The sequence below is a fragment of the Lipotes vexillifer genome, unplaced genomic scaffold, assembly GCF_000442215.2.
Source record: "Lipotes vexillifer unplaced genomic scaffold, Lipotes_vexillifer_v1.1 scaffold771, whole genome shotgun sequence".
NCBI classification, from domain to species: domain Eukaryota; kingdom Metazoa; phylum Chordata; class Mammalia; order Artiodactyla; family Lipotidae; genus Lipotes; species Lipotes vexillifer.
Genome location: NW_006774099.1, coordinates 352,793 through 373,264, shown reverse-complemented (window position 1 = coordinate 373,264; position 20,472 = coordinate 352,793). Strand labels below are relative to the sequence as shown.

At 36.6% G+C, this 20,472-nt stretch overlaps 1 protein-coding gene across 3 annotated transcripts in view; it reads left to right on the top strand.

The window, feature by feature from the left end:
• The window catches only part of PICALM (phosphatidylinositol binding clathrin assembly protein), a 107,430-nt gene extending 87,076 nt beyond the window's left edge, over nucleotides 1-20,354 (top strand). Inside the window, exons 16-20 of one of the 3 annotated variants that reach the window (XM_007448833.1) lie at nucleotides 158-257; nucleotides 3,868-3,891; nucleotides 5,277-5,336; nucleotides 7,044-7,148; nucleotides 20,147-20,161. In XM_007448833.1, coding sequence (XP_007448895.1) covers nucleotides 158-257; nucleotides 3,868-3,891; nucleotides 5,277-5,336; nucleotides 7,044-7,148; nucleotides 20,147-20,161 — 304 coding nt within the window. Of the gene's footprint in view, nucleotides 1-157; nucleotides 258-3,867; nucleotides 3,892-5,276; nucleotides 5,337-7,043; nucleotides 7,149-20,146 lie in introns of all 3 variants that reach the window. The other 2 variants (XM_007448832.1, XM_007448834.1) reach the window with 2 other exon arrangements.
• The last annotated feature ends 118 nt before the right edge of the window (nucleotides 20,355-20,472 follow it).

The following is a 20,472-nucleotide window of genomic DNA, read 5'->3' as shown; positions in this document are numbered from 1 at the left end:
TCCCTATGTGCCATTTAGAGGTTGATTAGGCTTTCCTCTCAAGAAAGTATGTGTAGAGATGTCATCTGCATCTTAAATGCTCTGTTCAATCTAAATGTATAGTAAAGAAACTTCATAATTACACACACTTAATATTCTCACTCATATTTATTTAAAGTGATGTAAATTGGAGTCAGCCAGGTGAAAAGAAGCTAACTGGAGGATCTAACTGGCAACCAAAGGTTGCACCAACAACTGCTTGGAATGCTGCAACAATGGTGAGTTGGAAAAGCTCATTATATACTAACATGAATGATTTAGGTAAATGTGTAACATGAAAATGTTTTTTAAATAGTGATAAGGCCTAAGTGGAAAGATTGTTACCAAGTTTTAGAAATATAAGTAATTTGTATTTCTTTTAAAGGAAGCTTGGTTGACTATGTTTGCCAGGTACATTTTAGTAGCTAACATTTATTTAAAGGTTACTTTGTGTCAGGCATCATTCTAACAAATAATATGTGGTTTTGTTTTATATAATCCTCAAATTAACCTTACACGGTAGTAACTATTGTTATCCCAATTTTACAGATGAGGAAATGAAAACACAGGGTTATTAAGTAGTAAGCCCAGATCACAGAGATTGGGTGGGCTTTTAGAACCCAGGCAGCCTTACCTCAGAGCATATTTTCTTAATCACTACTCTCTACTGCTGGTTTCAAATCTATTATTTATCTGTCTACAATAAATAAATAACCTTAACACTGAACCAATTGTTAGATTCACACACATACACATATTTCCCCCAACAATGGCTGAGTGTTCACTAATGCAGGGGTCCCCAATGCCTGGGGCCACAGACCAGTACGGGTCCGCTGCCTGTTAGGAAACCGGGCCACACAGCAGGAGGTGACTGGCTGGCAAGTGAGCAGAGTTTCATCTGCCGCTCCCCGTCGCTCGCATTACCACCTGAGCCATTCTCTCCCCGCTCCTCCACCCGAGGAAAAATTGTGTTCCCTGAAACCCGTCCCTGGTGCCAGAAAGGTTGGGGACCGCTGCGCTGATGGTGCAGTGTTCACTAATTCAGTGTTCTGGTGACTTTAAGAATGTAAGTGCAGCAAATAAGGAGAATCAACTATATAAATTATATGACAGTATTAACAAAAGCCAAGCAAGTATAGTTTTAATTGAGTATGCCTATACACATGCACATCTCACATAGATTATAATCTTAAATCCCAAAACAAAAAAACTCATTCTAGTGGATTATATATTTTTTTATTTTACAAAAGAGAAAACGAGTGCCAGAGGTGTTAAGTGACTTGCCTGAGGCATCCCCAATAATAGGTGCCTGAATTAAGAGACTCTTGCCCTATCCAGCTGGCCCCAGAGCTTCTTGCAGTACACTACACTGTTCCCTACTTCTCCATCTTCTGGTCATCTTCATGTCAGAGCTGAAACAAGGCACAGCCCCACCTTGTTTGACCTCAGCTGGGAATGAATGCATCCGGTGACAGACTTTTCACCACTTTGCGCATGTATGTGAATGACTTCAAAAGCACCACAAGTATTGATTTTAGGATTACAAATAAATTTCAGTGCATAGCAAATTTGCAAATACAGAATCCATGAGTAATGAAAATTAATTGTATATGATAATTAATGAGTTAGCATCTAGTACTGAAAGAAGTTCTAATGGTTTTAATTAATATAAGGTATGGTCGTCCCAGAGTAGTTTTGTGGCCGTACCTCTATCCTTGGTCAGCTGCTGTTTTACCAATCCAGTAAGTCTCCCTGTGTCGGAGAAAACCAGTTTCTTTTTGTAGAAAAATTTGAAACATGCTTTCTTGCGACAGTGTGTGCTAATCAGCATTTGATTACACAAGCCACACATTGTATCCTTTCTGTTGTTGTTAGAGACCCCCATTATCCTTTTTTTTTTTTAATTTTTAATTTTTTTTATTGGAGTATAGTTACTTTACAATGTTGTGTTAGTTTCTGCCGTACAGCATAGTGAATCAGCCACAAGTATACATATATCCCCATTTGCCCACTTTTTTTTAATATACCTTCAGGGGCGTTAGTTCTTTTTTTAAAATATTTTTTCATTTTATTTATTTATTTATTTTTTACATCTTTATTGGGTTATAATTGCTTTACAATGTTGTGTTAGTTTCTGCTGTACAACAAAGTGAATCAGCTATATGTATACCTATATCCCCTCCCTCTTGAGTCTCCCTCCCATCCTCCCATCCCACCCTCTAGGTCCTTACAAAGCACCAAGCTGATCTCCCCACATTATCCTTGGTATAGCTACTTTTTGTTATTAAATCTCTTCCAGAGTACTGTGCTATTTTGCTGTTTCCTTAGGTTAATTGTATGTTAAAATTAATAGGGCTGGGCCTCCCTGGTGGCGCAGTGGTTGAGAGTCTGCCTGCCGATGCAGGGGATACGGGTTCGTGCCCCGGTCCGGGAGGATCCCACGTGCCGCGGAGCGGCTGGGCCTGTGAGCCATGGGCGCTGAGCTTGCGCATCCGGCAACGGGAAAGGCCACGACAGTGAGAGGCCCACATATCGCAAAAAAAAAAAAATTAATAGGGCTGAGCTAAAAATAGTGTGCCGTTAAAGTTTTACATGACTTTAAAGAGTTTTATTAGTTTCAGTCTCCATTAATGGAAAATAATATTGAAATTTAGCCACCTTTTTAAATCAGTACTTTTTCTCTGGTAGTGGTCACTACCGTCACCAATAATAAAACCTTGCATTTAAATAGTTTACATTTTTACACACACACACACACACACACACACACACACACACACACACACACTATCCTGAGTCTATAAATAGTGCACTCTTGGGGGAGTTTGAGCAGCTATTGTCCCAACTGTAAGGATAAAGTTATGCAATTTTTTTTTCCCTCAAGTGCAAAGCAACTAGAAAGCAGATTTAAATTGAAATCCATCCCTTCTGACTTGGAATCCAGTGTTTTTCCCACTCAAGCACACCTCTCTGACTAGGGATGGCAGGAGGTTAGGTTAGTAGATGTTATAGCCTCAGGAGTGAATTATACATTGATAATATATGAGGAATGATATAAATCCAAATGATGATATAAAAATACAATGAATATTTTATATGAAATTAGTATTAATCTGTATGAAGTATTAGAAGTTTGCGAATAGCACTTAAGATTGACTTTTAGCATTTAATAGGCATCTAACCATCTAGAATTTGTTGATAAGAAGCAATATCTATGGTGCTGTGTTGTATATGGTAAGGTATATCATCTCTTAAGGATTTTGTTAAAACATTTGTATGTATGTATTTTATAGAGGTTCTTTTTAATGACTAATATTTAGGGCTGGTGATGTGATTCACTACTTAGATAAACTGCTGCTTTTGACATTTCTTTACATTTCTAACCTTTTTATTAATCCTTAAACACTGTCAAGGTTTTAAAATTTTTTTAAATTTTAAACATTCATTGATGTTTTATTAAAATATATAATGATGTTACACTACCAACTCTTTCCACTACTGTTTGCTTTTTTTCTGTGGTAGACATTATACAATGCAACCCTGTTTATGGGATGCACTGAATTTTGCACTGTTGATGCTACTGATAGATTTTATGTTTTGATGACACTTGTAATCGATAAACTATTATGTAAGTAAGGTGATGATGCCAAAGACTAAATTTCCCTTGTCAACCTTGATAGTGTTTTAGTATAGATGTTCTTCCATTAGATACTGGAAATACAAGGGATTTTAGGTAGTTAATGAATGTTCATGTGAACTAAAATGCTCTCTATGTATTTTCTGTTGTGTAAGCACTTGTTCTAATCCAGTGTTATTGCATTATGTAATTGTTCTCCCTGGGAAAAACAGAATGGCATGCATTTTCCACAATACGTAAGTGACCAAAAACTAGCCTTTTTTGCAATAAATTGGCATGCTGTTAACCAATGCTGTAGCAGAATCTCATAACCTTCTAGCTATTACTTGTTTTCACATTCAGATTTTCAATGTGCCAAAAATTCTTCCTAGCATCTACTGATTTTGTGGGTTTGTTGCAGAATTGATTCTGATGGTGGCATGGGAAATACAAATTTTTTTTCTTGCTTAATATTCTGCCATTTGCTGCCAGATGGCTGGGTGTCTGTGTCTGTATCTGTGCTGCCACTATGCACTTGATGACTTCTGAATGAAGGGAAATGTTGATTGTGGTAATGTTGAAAATAACAATTGCATGAAATCTTACAGGCTTCTGCTGAACTTGGCAGTTTGTCTGCGGCTCTCGCAGCTCTTGGTTTTTAAGTAGGGAGAGACCAATAAGTCCTACATGCTCACCCAAATACTAAACTTTTAACTGTTCACTTTAGTTATGCTTCATTTAACTTCTCCATGTGTATGTTCAAATTGCCATATAATTTGTTATTTTTCATGTTTTAGCAGTGTTATTGGTCTTTCACCTGTATTCAGCTTCTTCAGTTTTTATTATAAGATAACACACACAGGGAATGTTGTTAAGACAGCAGATATGTCTAAAATGATTCTGTGCTGAGATTGTATATTTTGAGTTAAAGTGGGAGGAGGAAGGGACCTTAAACATCTTAGTGGTAGATGGCTCTTTTAGGACTTAAAGCATAAACAGACTTAAAAATGTATTGCTCTTCCAAATTGGTGCTTTGCAGAAGATAGTTTAAATAATTTACGAAATAAATTAGAAGGAATACTAGTATACATACTCTACGTAAGAACTTGTGCTTCTTAGAAATAGTCATACTCCATAGTGGTTTGAAATCTTTGGAGTTATTTGAAAAGAGTGAATGAGGTCCTTAGAAACTAATTTTTTGGAAGATCAGATTGTTCATTGATTTGGGATCTTGACGGGTTTTTTTTGCTCAAAAAATGAAGTACCTAGGAAAACATTCAGTAATGCTACTTTTCTAGGCAAACATTTTTTATGTTAGTGATAGACTTTAAATTTTAGAACTTTGAGTATTTTTAAAAATCTGAATATTTTTAAAGCTTGTAAAAGCACATTGACATCTTAGATCACTGTTGTATCTAACTTTAAATGGTATTTTTTCTTTCTGATAATTCTGCTTTTCCGCTAATTTCAAGACACTTTTTTTCATTGAGCTTTGACACAATTATTAACGAACACAAATGTCATATTTAATCACAGCTGTCTTAGCAATTCTTTTTAGTGGAACTACAGCTATTAATTCCTTGAACTCCGTTGACATACATGAGTTATACTTCCTTGTTTATTTTTTCTTTCATCATGTCAGGCACCCCCTGTAATGGCCTATCCTGCTACTACACCAACAGGCATGATAGGATATGGAATCGTAAGTATTTTTCCCAACACAGCTTTTTGAAAATAGGTTGACTCACATTTAACATGAATTTATTTCCCAGCTTAACTGAAAAAAGAACTTCGTGCCACATATATCCTTAATGCCTAACACAGAACCTTGCACCATAGCATAGGTTTCATAACTATTTCTAGAATAGTCATTGTACAACAGATACTATTTATTAATGTTCACTGTATTTACTTAGCTTATTTTTCCTCTCATAAGTTTGTTAGGCATTTTATACTTCATTATGAACTCATTTAAACATTAATGTTAACTCCAAGTCTTTGTTGCTGTGACCTTACATTAATACCAGTGAGGTCTTATAACCTGAATACCACTCTAGGGGAAGGGGGAATTAATATTTCTTGAATTTAGTAAAGGCTGCAGAAATTTTCCTATGACATGATTGGGATAGTACAGAAACAGTCCTTAAACCTTTAAGCTGCCCACAGCCCACATTCTAGACTGCCCTTACTCTCCCAACTCTCTTAATACATAGACTCACATAAATAAGAAATGAAGGTAGTGGCTTCAGCCCACCACACACTTGGCGGAACTGTTGCTGTTGGGAGGCAGCACTGCATCCGTTGGTATTGCTACTGTGGCTGCTTCTGCTACTTCTTTATTTATTATACATCTGTAGCTCTTTTCCTGCATATGAAGGAGTTTCACAGCTTTTGGATTAGTAGTCATTACATTAAAAAGGTGTCTGCACAAAAAACTCAAAGTGAATCTCACTACAAATAGGAGTCATCCTAAAAGGTTAAATAGAACTTGCAGAAAGATAAGGTTTTAGAATATAGCATTTTAACCAAAATAATATGGTGGTCAGTGTGTGCTCTATTTTGTCACTTACGTTAATTATATACCATGGAGTGATAATTTTTAAAGAGATGGTTGGTTGAGATTTATTTTCAGTTATTTAAGAATGAACTAACCTCTTTGTGTGTAATTTAAGCCTCTTGGTTTTCCCTAAAAATGTCTGAAATAAAATGAAAGAACCATTGGGTTCTTTCAACTGGGAGTAAACTTCAAACAATCAACTATTTTCCCTTGTGCTTATTTGCATAATGGCATAAGAACTTGATTTGATTTACAGAGGCAGTTTTCTTTGAAATGTCTTAGCCATTTTATAGTTTCAAGTTTCCCATGTCTAAAGCTGGCAAATTTGGAAATTTTTTTGGTCTAAATTATGTCTGTTTATCGTAGTTTGAATTTTGCAACTCATGTAGAAAAAGTTGAGCTTTTTTGCAAACTTTAAAAGATGAGCACATTAAAGACTTTCCATATTAAAAAAATACTCTTAAAAATTTGTAGATGGGGCTTCCCTGGTGGCGCAGGGAAGGGTCCGCCTGCCGATGCAGGGGACACGGGTTCGTGCCCCGGTCCGAGAGGATCCCACATGCCGCGGAGCGGCTGGGCCCGTGGGCCGTGGCCGCTGGGCCTGCATGTCCGGAGCCTGTGCTCCGCAACGGGAGAGGCCACAGCAGTGAGAGGCCCGCGTACCGCAAAAAAATAAATAAATAAATAAATAAATTTGTAGTTGTCAGTCTTTTTTGCATTTATAGGTATTTTCCCTTTGAGGTACTGCAGAGTAGTAGTACTGTTCATCCCTGTCATCCTTCTTGTTTACTTACTCATAATAAGGAAAATGTGAGTTAACATCCTTTAACTTGACATTTTTTGTTTTTTTAGCCTCCTCAAATGGGAAGTGTACCTGTAATGACACAACCAACCTTAATATACAGCCAGCCTGTCATGAGACCACCAAACCCTTTTGGCCCTGTATCAGGAGCACAGGTACTAATTAACATGCTACACGTAACTGTTTTAATGTGCTTGATGTGGAAGAAATATAATAGCAAAAAATCCTTTTATACAACTTGAGAAGCAGGTTATTAGCATTTTTTCTTCTTCATTGTGGATGTTATTTTCTTCGCGTATCTTTCTCATCTAAGAGTTTGTAGGAATATTGATTATTTAGAAAGAAAGGATAAGCAGATTACAAATATTAAAGATGGAAAATTCTTGATAATTTACAGTTGGTGGGTCCAGAGGATGGTTTTTCTGAGGTTAAGGAACCTTTTTTCTGATAATGATTCTGACATGCTCTCCTTTGTGGGCCTTAGAAACCTTGAACTCAGAACTCAGTGCCTTGGCTTGAATGGTGCTACAATAAAGGTGTTGCCTTTGAGATATTTGTGAAACTTGACAAGTCTTCAAAAGTTGTGAATGTTGTTTTTTCATTAGATAACTTCCTGCTGCTAAAGATCATATTTAAAAGTACCCCCCCCCCCCCCGCAAAAGGGCAAAAAAGCTTGAAATGCCATGCTGACCTAATGTCTTCACAGGAAAGACTTTCCTCTTCAAATGTTTCTAAGGCCTTCTTCCAGTTCAAGAAAATTCACCTAAATATTCACTCTTTCTTTTTCATCTCATTGTTAGCATCAGGGGAATCTGTTTTTTTCTGAAAAAAGCTTCTCATTGTGGTTAGGAGAGGAGATAGGAAGTTTCTCTGTTATTTACTTCTCTGGCGGCATACTATGGAATGAGATCCTTGTAAAGTGATAGGACAGCTTGTCCTTCTATATCTGTGGCTGTGCTCATATCATTTAACAGAAATAATGACATGTGATTGTTAAAGTACACCTTTCTTGGCTTCCGATGCCAACTGATTGGTTACTTTATGTGTTTAATGCTATTTGAAAACATTCATGGGAGCTTTTGGTAATGGACTTATTCCTTTTCCACTTGAATGGATATAAGTATTACACTTGCCAGTGCATACAGTGTTACATGGTCAAAATTATTTGTATTGATCCAGTTGAAGCTTCTGTCTCAGAAACAGAAACAGAAAACAGAATATATTGTTACCTTAACCTTGGATGCCGCCTGACAGTTTCCAAGCACTTTCACATACATGATCTCATCTTATTCTCGAAATAATCTTTAAGGTTGATGGGCCTAGGATCACTATTATAGTCATCATCCTTTATCTTTATAGATAAAGAAAGTTGAGACTTGGAAAGGTTCTTCAACTAAATACGTGGTGAAATGCAACTTAGCTCCCAGAATCCTTGATTCCTGGTCGAGTGCTCATTTGTGCCACACTGCCTCTCTACTAGTGCAACTCAGCCCCTGTGGCCACTACAGTAGTACTGTCTTCCTTTTGTCAGCAACGAAGCACTCTGCTAATTCCTTGGGTTTCCTGTTATATTATAAACTATATTTATGTATTTGGGATATAACTACTGCTCTTGTAGTTGTCAAGAGCATCCTGTACAATTTTGGATAATACTTTTAACCTTGAAACATTTTCTATGAGGGTTTTTTTTTTAATACGGTAAAAAAAAAAATCTTAGTAAAATCTACCTTTAAAAAAATTGCTGGCCTCCTGGCATGTGTTCTTAACACAGATTTTATATCGTGTTTCCTTTTGAAATCCATGTAAGTTTCACTGAAAAACCAAAAAAAAGTGCAAGAATTTCCAAGTTCTTTAAATGAAAGAGTGATAGAACTGCCTTTTTCTAATTATACCAGAAGAGAAGAGAATGAGAACATTAAGGTAATAAGTTTCTAGTTGAGAAATCAAATTTGAAGCGAGTACTTAATTTTAAATATTACTGATTGAGAAAAGCCTGTGAAGGAAGGAAATTGATAACTAGGAAAAGAAAATCAGGTGGCAGTAAAGGGGCTCAAAGAGGCTTTGGTCTTCTCCTTATGCAGTTATTTGAATCAGTTGAAAGTCAGAATCTTAAATTTTATAATGTTACTTTTAATTCCTTTTCCCCCTTTGTTTTCCGTATGTCTTGTCATAAAGTCCCACTAAATTGTTCCTCTGTTATTATTAGCTCCACCCTTTTTGCAGTCTATATATATCCTTTGCCCAGATTGGAACTTTTCTTGCCTTTCTAATTTAATCCATTTTGTAGATACTGGAGTAAACTTTTTTTTTTTTTTTTTTTGCGGTACGCGGGCCTCTCACTGTTGTGGCCTCTCCCGTAGCGGAGCACAGGCTCCAGACGCACAGGCTCAGCGGCCATGGCTCACAGGCCCAGCCACTCCGCGGCATGTGGGATCTTCCTGGACCGGGGCACGAACCCGTGTCCCCTGCATCGGCAGGTGGACACTCAACCACTGCGCCACCAGGGAAGCCCTGGAGTAAACTTTTATAGGCAGCATTTGTATCATCTCCATATTCAGAAATCTGAGGAGACGAATCTAACATAACTGAAATGTAAGGCTTTCCTTCTGTCATAAAAACTACCTCACAAAATCTCCCTCTTTGTAAGAATAATAATGAATAAACAGAATATTCAGCTTCAATTCCCATGCCTTTATAACTCTCGATAAGTATCCAGTATTCTGCTGCTGTTTGTCTTTTCCAGAAGTCCTTTGTCTGTCAAAAAGTACATTTACTCTTTACTCAATCTTAGTTGTCTTGTCCCTTTTCAGGTCTTCTGAGATCTGAAGTTCTTTTCCTTATTCTGCATTATTTTTCTTTATAGAACTTACCACTACTTGACATATATTTGTCATCAGTCTATCCATTTGTCCGTTCATCCATCCATCCATCTGATCCTATATTAGATTGTAACCCTCATAGAGGCAGGCTTATATGTGGCTTGTTTACTTCTGTGTTCATGGTTCCTAAAACAGTGCCTGATTCATGATAGTTTTTGAACATTATTAGTCAAACAAGTGAGTTTGGTTGAAAACTTACCTTTACCATTTCGTAACTTACTCTGCTTCTCATTGGTATACCTTTTTACTTACTTATAACCATTGTAATAATTTATAGCAGTGTACAAAATTGGTTTAATTTATGCTAGTAGACCATAAGTTAAAATGTTAGATGACTGTCACCTGAAGAATGAAGACACCCTTAATTTCATGATTGAATATTTTTAATCATTTAAAAATTAAACTATTTATCTTTGAAGTAGGAAAGATTTTCTCATGCTTTAGTATTTTAATGATTCTTAGCCAGTTCCTTGCATTAACTTTGTCTATCCAGTGGTAGTAGTAACCAAAATAATTTTTCTTAATGAATTACCTTTTAATTGTTCTCTCATTGTTTTGCTCTTTTTTCAATAAAAATTCCTTGAGGGCAGAGACGTCTCTTTGTACATTGTAAAGTAAATGATAGTTTAAATGTAAGTCAAATGCCATCAAAATAGAATCTTTTAATCAAATCCCAGTTCTCCAGCTCTTATCAAAAATCTTTTCCTATTCCTTGAAGTATTTCTTTGGGGAGCCATTACTTACCAAAGGCGTAACTTGTAGCTCCTGGTCTCTTGCCTACTTACCATTGAACCAAGCTAATATTCTTGAGAGTACCTCAACCCTCCCACATATATTTATCATATTACCATTAGTGAGGTATTTCAAACAATGTGTTGTATGTTCTAAATTATATCTAGATTACTCTTAGTGCTGTGTTAGGGCCTGCTAGTGAGAAAGTAGCTAATACCTTCCACATGACTGTTAGCTCAGACTTTTTGTTCGTTAGGTAATGGTCTTCAGAATAGCTTTAATCTAATAGACTACACTGTAGTGTTAAAATTATGCCTCCCTATACACCTATACACTTCTGTTCCCATTTTTTGTGCTGGCTTATTCTGTATTTTTAAAGATACTTTAACACAACTATTAGATGCTTAAAGATGGGTATTATGTTCTTGTGTTCCATGCCTAACATTGTAGTTTTGTTTTTTTTGTTTTTTAATGTTTTACGTGAGTGCATCTTTCTAGGTGTTTGACTACATGGAAAACACTAGATACCTATGGTTAATGCTTTTTTTTCTCTTCTGTGCTTCCTCATACTATTTGATTGCCTGTTACTGGTTACTAATGTGTTTATTAACTTGGGGAGGGTGGGGACTCTTAATGCCCTCTCGCTCATGCTTTGTATAAATCTTACTGGTACTTACTGGTATATAAATTGAAATGTCCATTGCTGGTCAATATTTTATAAACTCATTCTGCGTTGCAATATGCAGCTATTATGTTACTAAGCATGAAGACAGTTAACCTAGTTAGTTTTGCTTTTTTTAAGTTACTGTGACGTGAACTAACATTCTCTTAATGAATGTTTATAAGACAGTTTAGATGTTGAAGATTTTTGAGGGGGAGGGTTGTGTTTATTATGTTCTTATCACTTATTTATATGAGAAACTCAAACTGATCCCTTATCTGTTTTCCCAAAAGCAATATGAAAACCATAGTAGAGTGTTACATTTGGGGATTTAATTTTTAAAATAAGCATATTAAAAGTTTTATTGTTTTCTTGATTGGTATTGGGGGCCTTTGAGGATTTTTTTTAATGGAGGCTGTGGCTAAAGATGTAAAATGGCTGCTGGGTTTTGTTTGTATTGGCCAAATTTAAGTAAGTATGACATCAGTTAAGTGTCTGAAAGGACACAATGGCTAGTTGTGAGTGCTTTTTACCGATGTAAATGGGGGCACTGTTGGCTTTGGATATTGGAATAATTCAAGTCCTACCAAAAAAAAAAGCCTTTTAATGACTTTCCTGTGTATAAGAACTAATAGCTCTCTTTGCTTTTAGGCTTAGTTTAGTTTTGTTTGTTTGTTTGTTTTTTGGTTTTTTTACTTTCTTGGTATGTTAACTGTGGGTGTTGGCAGTGCCTTTCTGTCAGCTGATCTGCCCAGCTGCATTTCTGTGAAAGCCTTTTGCCTTGTCAGCAGTGTGTTGTGCTCATTCATCCTTGCTTAGTAGAAGATCTCATGAGGGGATTTACTTTGGAAATTGGGATTTAGGACCGTAGGTGAGAATGTTTCTGCAGTCCCCTGGGCATACCCAAATCAGTCAAAACAAAAATTCGAAGAGTCCCGTCTGCTTACCATTATTGTTAATAAGACAACATGTACGACCAGGCCTTTTCACTGGATTTTTGCTGAGAACATTTTTTCTAAAAGGTGGAAATCTAATTCTTGTTTTAAAGAAAACTTAGAACATATTCATAAAATCTTGGGTGACTGTGAAGTTCTACAAAATCTTCATGATGAACATCAGTGATTGTGTACAGCACTGTGAATATAGAAAGCACACAGGTATATTGACTGTCTAACATTTACTAGAGAAGTCCTTTTTAAAAAATTATTTCTCTACTCTTAAACTTTTTCCTGTACATTAAAATATAGCCATGAATTCTAGCTGAGTTGAGATTGAGATAGCAGATTTTAGAGAGAAAAGCACCAGCCTTGGAGTCAGCACATCTGCTTTCGAGTCTGTTATTAGTGTCCTGGGGCTGCTGTAACAAAGTGTACCCACAAACTCGATTTCTTAAAACAACAGGAATTTAATCTCTCACAGTTCTGGAGTCTTAAAGTCCAAAAACAAGGTGTCAGTAGGGCCATGCTCCTTCTGAATTCTCTAAAGGAGGATCCTTCCTTGCCACTTCCAGCTTTTGGTAGCCCCAGTCATTCCTTGACTTAGAGCTGCAGCACTTCAGTCTCTGCCTCTTTCACATGACATCCTCCTTGTGTCTCTGTCTTCACATGGCCTTTCCCTCTTTTTACAAAGACATCAGTCATTGGACTAGGGCCCACCCTAATGACCTTGTCGTAACTTGATTACAACTGCAGAGACCCTATTTCCAAATAAGGTCACATTCATAAATACATTCATAGGGGTCAGGGCTTCAGCATATCTTTTTAGGGGATACAGTTCAACAGACTCTCAGCTCAACTCCTCACTAACCAGGTGTTTCAGAGAAAATTGTCTACGTAACTTTAATGAGCCTCAGTTTCTTTATATATAGAATGGTGATTTTTACCTTGTGTACTTTATAAGTTTGTTGAAAGGTCCAAATGAAAATATTTGTAATTGACTTAGGAATGTGGATGTTTATGTTTTTTTATTGATGATTATACGGAACCTTTTTTGTCTTTAGAAGAAAATGTTACAAGGTTGCCCTATTTTCAGAAATTGTTTCTATTCCGTGAGGCGTCCCTATTCCCAACATTTGATTTATAATAATACAGTTTATATTTCTTCCCATGTGTTACAAATTATCTTTATTGTAAATAGAATAATTCATACTTCATTATTTTGAAACCTTAATCATGACTCACAATTATCTGATGACATCAGATAAACTCATAGAGAACCACAGGCTAGGGTGGTCACTGTGGTGTGGGGATGGGGCAGGCTGGGTGAGCACGGTCTGCATTAGGGCCTGAATCGTCCACATGAGGTGTAGACGCTGGACATTGTTTACAGGAACCTGACACACCGCTCTTGAGGACTCTGTCAGCAGCACCTGAATTGGCTCAGCATTTGTGGAGGTGGTGTTACCCTAAAGTACCAAGCTTTATTTTATAGTAATTAAAATCTTTATTTGGTCCAATTTAATACAGTTTATAAGTCTCTTTTTGTGGGGAGGGGCAAACCTCTTTTGAAAATGTCTAAGTCTAAGGAACTCTGTCTTAGACGTTCTTAGTGGAAGTCCAATAGATAAATCAGGTAAAAGCAGGTAGCCTCAAGCTCATATATGGAACACAGTTTGGAAGTTTTTTTTAACCAAACAAAAGTGCCATATTTTCAATAAACAGCAAATAAGTGGTGCATTGTAGGCACATGTAATTATTATTTTGTCTCCTTATGTACCAGTTGACATAAACGTTACAGCTTTTCATTTTCTTTGGTTTTCAAGGGGTAAGAGTCTAATACGAATGAGCAGTGAACATTTTATTCAGATAAGCTGAGCCAGTTTTCATGATTTCCATCCATCAAATGGAACTTTAAACAGACTTCTCTTACCCTTGCAAATACTTCTGATATACAGAAATGTTTATTTTTGGCTTAGGTCAGTTAATAGTATTTCCTCCCGTGAGTTTAGGAAATCTTCTGATCTATTTCCCTCTCTCCAATTTGGTCTTCTTTAACTCTTTGTCGGTTTAGGTTGCCATAATTCTAAGGAGATGACTTAGATGCCATTTTGGAATAATGTCACTCCTTTGTTAATAGTTTTAAGTTATGTGGACTCTAGCAGTAGAGAGGTTTAGAAACAACACATTCAAAGAGAAATCCTCTCAGGTCACTGTCTGGTGCCCCTAAGACAAGATGAAGTCGTGCTTTGAAGGTGACAGGAGTAAGGCTGGTGTAACTTTGTGGTGTTATTGATGGGCAGAAGCCCAAGATGGGTTGGTTGTGTTAAGCATAAACCCAAGAAGCAGTTATCAAAAGGCACTAGACTCAACGTACAGGACAGGCCCTCTACCTTATGCAGTAGAGAAAGAAGTCCTCTTTTAGCTATACTTCACAGAGGCAGCTGAGAATAGCATTATCTTTAGTATAAAATTTTGGAATGCAGCACTATATGTTTATATCCCTGTGCATCTGGATTCAGTGGTCTGGCCGTGGTCTAACATTATTCAAAAACAACATACCTTTCTGTGCTCAGTTTTATATCTGACATCACTGTGAAATCATATTAGGTAGGGCTGAGGTTTCTAAAATGTTTCCATTGCACAGCAATATCAGGAAAATATTCTTTAAGCATGTACCCTCAGTGTATTTATATTTATGTATCCCTACAACAATATGTTATATACATTAAGTAACATGTTAAAATAGACATTTTAAAAGGGTAAAAATTAATAGGGAAGTTCTAATACTTCTAATATCCGACTTTGGTGACCATTTTTATACAGAGCTTGTTTTATCACCAAAAAACATTTTAATTTAGCATGTTATAGAATGCTTATAATATTTGTAAGTCACTGCTAGTTGCTGAACAAGAGACAGGGAGAATATGTTTCTTACATCTGAGGAGCCTAAAGGTGAGTATAATATGGAAGCACAAGTGACTGGTTGATGGTAAAATAAGAACTCTTATAAGAGCAACACAGACGAGACAGAGTGGCTCCTATTATGTAAGACTAGATGAGCATTTGATTGTAGGTGGTAAGGAAGGTTGAACTAATATTTGAGTGACTAACATATGCCAGGGTGCTTTTTGTATATTTTAATCCTCAAGACAGCCATTAACAGGGATGTGGGTATTGGGTCTTGATATTCTTAACCTCATTTTACAAAAGAGCCAGGATTAGATTCCTTTCCATAAAACTATGCTCTCTCATCCCAGGGGAAGGAAATACACCCATTTTTTCCTAAGATGTTAACTTTGCTTCTTCAAGAAAGACAAAATGAGTCTTTACAGCATTGCTATTTGCTATCCAGGCTTTTGGATGCAAATTCAAATGTAAAGATGTGGCACCTTGCTTCTTTGCTAAGGATTTTAAGCACAGCCAAGTTTGTCCTTAAATACCCAGTCTTTTATTCTCCCGTAAGCTTTCAATTGCACTAGGTTCACTTTCTGAGACTGATGCTATTTTCCTGTTCTAACATGAAATTTTCTTTCTTTGGTGTTGAACGGGAGTAGAATGAAGGAGTAACCATTTTTATTTATGATCTTTAGTGTACTGATAGAATTCTTTTTTTAAAATTCCTTTATTCTCTGTATGTTTGCTTTTTTTATAAAGTTAACTTATGATTTCTGTACTCCTGTCTTTACTATACTTATAAACACACACTACAGCCAAAAAAAAATCTTTGCTCTGGAGATAAAAACAAAGATTTTTGGTAACATTAGATTTATTTTTTCCTATTTCAACATTTTTTTTTTAAAAGGTTGATTAGAGTGGCGGGAGTGGCTGAAGGAATGTCAACTGAGAGTTACCATCATCAATTACTTGTACATTTTAGTATTTTTATTTATCTGGGCTCTTCTTTCACTGCTTCTCAGTATTTCATTTTCCTATAAAATGAGAAGACTTTAAGTATGTCTGTATTAGACTAGTGAGACTGACTGCTTTGTTTAAATGGCATATTTAGTTGTGAGGTAGGTCGATTTAATTTGAACAAACTGATAGCTGTACTAATTTTTTAGTTCTGTGGGAATTTTGGTATAGAGAATGTTACTTGAAATAAATGAGTGAAAGTCTTTTTCTTTGGTGTGTGTGTGTGTGTGTGTTGGCATATTTGTAGTAGAATTTTACTGGAATGGTCAGTTACAATTTGTCTTACGCTGGCTTGTAAAATATGGTGATTTTGTAATTAATGATGGTCATTGGATTTTTTTCTTTTTTTAAATTCCTTATCCTCTAGTACGTAGCAACCCTACGTGTTCTTTAATCTACTCCCAAGAATTATAAGTAAAGGAGGGTTAACTTGACTTTCTCAGGCTCTTTAAATCCTGCTGCTTCTCACCCACCAGGATCCTGTTGCTCCTTTGTGTACTTTGTTCCTCCTTCTTTCTTTGACCATTAACTGGGCGATTGCAGTATATTTCCTTTCCTTCTGCTTCCTTATTTACTCGCTGAGCTGACTACCTTCTCACCAGTGCAAGATGTGCCTACGCTTTGGTACAGGTGCCAGGAAGGGGTGAGGCCAGCTGGTGAAGGGCTGCTCCATGGCTCAGTCCTTGGCACTCTCTGCAGTCAGCCAGTCCAGTCTGGGCCAAGGTTTCATCTGCTTGAAATGGGTGTTGATGATATGAAACTTACTGCAGGGATATTAAGTCTTGTTTTCTCATGTTTTAATTTAGCTACATATTTTTTATAGGTATAAGACATATGTATATGTTTGTTTAACAGAGTAGTGGAAGTATTAGTTAGAAACTAGCACTTCTTCCCTCAAGGAAAATTGATCCTCTTCAACATTGTTTTTAAGCCTCCAGGACTTCGCTCCAGCAGTATATGCTCACACATGGAAAAGAGCAGAATTCTGGTGTTCCCTTTGACCATATTCTTCAGGGGAAGCTGCCCTCATGAAAATTTGATTTAAGAAGATGTTTTAGTGTGGGGCTCTCATGGGAGACTGTTGATTTTGGATGCTTAGCTATCTGCAGCAAGCAGGGGTTTTTGTTGTTGTTTTTTAACTTCAAATGAAAAAGAAAATCTGTTTTGGAGAAAAACCCAGTTAATCTTAAACTCCCTCCAGCTCAGGGATCACTTTACTTAAAATCATTTTGCTTCTGAATGGTCATCCTGGTTGGTCTGAAAGGTGAGGAGGAAATGTCTTTCTAATTAAGTTGGACCTTATTCTGTCTCAGCACGTATGATACTTGAATCTCCAAACCCAGACCTGCTGTCCTGTCCTCCCATCTGTAGCTGCTTGTGTAATTCCATCAACTTTTCCATTTCCATTGTCTCTTCCCATTGTCTTTGAACATTTATTTCTGAGAACAAGGTATGGATTAAGAAAATGACTCAACCACTAATATAACTGAAGATGATTTCTAAACCTGTAAATTAATCTTGGCATCCAAAACAACGAATTGCACATGCTTGTGGTGTAATTATTTGTTGAAAACTCATTGGCTCTTCATTCTTTATAGTGCTTTTCTTAAGAAAATAAAAAGGTAGAAATGAGATCACTTTGACCCAGCAAAGACAGATTTTGAGCCTTGAAATCCTTTATAGGATCCGAATGTTGAGGTATGAATTGAAACTATTTCTACTTAGTCTTAACTTTGATTTAATGCTCAGTTGAACATTCCTGTTCATGCCTCTGCAATCTGATGCAGGAGGAGGAAAAAATTAAAAGTTTGTTCCAAACTAAAATGGCTCATATTTGGTTTAAAATACTCGTAAAGTAGGCTCGGTGAAGAAGATACATGTATGAAATGAACATCTTGGTACTTTAGGGTTACTAAAGATATGTTATGGAGTTCAACAGTCTGCTTGCCTTACTGTATATTCAAATTAAACAACAGGAGCAAATTCCAAGAATCAAGTGAATGTATTCTAACAGGAAGCTGAACCAAAGATCTTAAGTATTCCATGTATTCAGGGCAGTATGCGGGTAGTTGGACCAGATAACCTCTAAGCTCCTTCTGCCTCCCAAAGTATAAGCCTCAGCTGTGGCACGTCCAGATAAACAGGCAGGAGACAACTCCGTGTCAAAAAAAGTGTGAACACTGAGAACAGGACTTTCCACCTCTTATGAGGAAGGAAGGAAAGGGTTTTGCAGCTAGATGTGTTGGGTCTGGACTGAGGTCAGATTTGACACACCGTTTGACAGACAGCCTGGACACAGGAAGCCATCTTCTGTGGCTCCCAACTAGGCTGTGGTTCCCGTCTTCCCCTCTCCCACACACACACAAAATAAAAGTCTTAACCATGGGTCAGCTTATTTCAACCTTTTCGGGTAAAAGACTTTATTCCTTTGGAATTCAGAAACAAGAATTTGTTTTCTGAAAAACACATGCCATTGGATACCCTTTTAACTCAACGTGTGACTGAAACTTTGTTTAAATAATTCCACCTTCTGCAAGGGCTGCCATTGTATTTATTAAAGTTGACAAAACAGAAACCACTTCTTCTTTCATTACATTTTCTGCTTTCATGTTCTGTCATTCTGAGATCTTTTTTTCTTTCCCCCTCTCTGTCTTCTTTTCCCCCAGCTGTCGGCAGCATCCAGCCCCTCCAGTCACAGTCCTCACAGAGCTTCAGGAAAGGACCCTTTTGCAGAGCTCTCTTTGGAGGATTTCTTATAAATCACTTTAGGTATTGCTGCTTGTTGGGGGAGATGGGGACTTAAATATCAATACTTTTAAAAATGACCAAACATTAAGCACAATTCACTCTTCTTTGTTTCTTTAAAGGACTCTAGGCTCCCTCTCGTCCTCCTCCTCCTCTGTTCTTTAGGTGAAGAATAGATCAAGACAGGGCATAAGGACAAAGGACTTTTGGAAAATATCTTTAACATTATTAGAAGATGTGAAGTCAAAGGACCATCTCACATATGTACATATAAGCATCCACTGTGCACAGCAGATGGATGAGCTCAAACACCACCCGTTAAAAACTGGGTGTTTTATTCAGTCTTAAAAGATTTATAGAGAACAACACAATTTTACGCACTGGATTCAAGCTTTATTAGGAGCATCTTTAGTTTTAACATAATGGCCAGGGTTCATTGTGAAGAATTCATTTTAACAATTTCTTTAAAGGGTTATATTTTTATGTATGCCTTTTTCATTTTAAAATAGTAGTATTTTCCAAAAAAACAGCTTATATGTATTTTTAAATTAAAGGCAAGTGAATACTTAGTGCCCTTTTTGATAGAAAGATTCTGCTTTTGATCCACACTGCCTCTTTTCCTGGAAGACAGTGTCATTTGTTCTTCTTGATGCCGTAGCCCCCAGTGTAGATACACCTTCTGGATCTTTGACAGTTTGTACTCTTCTGATTTGACAACAGTTTATTAGCACATCATTTCAGTAATGTCTTTGGATGAGCAGTTTAAAAGATAAAGATATCATGAGTGAAATATCTGAGTGACTAGTTGACACCCTATTGAAAAGTATTCTTTTGTAGATCTTTCAGATTTTGATTTATATTAGAAATTTTTAGTAAACACAATATTACTGTTGCCTTAATTATCTCTGATTTTATTATAATATTTGGAAATAATATTTCAAATTTTGCTTGTTGCCTAAATGAGATTTTTATGTGGAATATTTGTGTTCATGGAGAGATTTTCTGAACTTGTCATGGAAAAATCATTCGTCTTCTTTCTTCCCATATCCCTTGGTTTTTTAGTAATTAGAAAGATACTTGGAAGTTCCTGTAGTTATACTTCAAATATTGAGTTCTGGCTCATGATAAGCTGATAATACTGACTTCGTTTTGTAATCAGGGTTTGTGATAAGCATGCCATGAACACTTCCAGGCAAGTTGAATAGTAAGAGGCACAAAGCATTTTTACTTATGAGAAGATATCCTACAATGCAGTGAATTAACTTATACTCTTTTTTTTCCCCCAGATACAGTTTATGTAACTAGATGGAAGAGAATGGAATTATTCCAAAAAGACAAGTGCTCAAGCAGCAAATACTTACTTCCAGCAAAATCCAAACTGCTGTCTCTTAAACTCTCATTAGAATGCTACAGTAACCCAGTGAAGGCCCATGCAGGAAATTGGGACTAGTCTATAGGAGAACGTATCAATACAGTTTATAAAGCCAAGAATTGCCATGAATTCAGACTGTCTTTTGGGTGACTAATTCTTCAGTTCTTTCATCTCCTATTAATACCCATAATCAGTAACCTACCAAGAAAAGCCCTTATCTGGAAAGAGCGAAATTTGTAT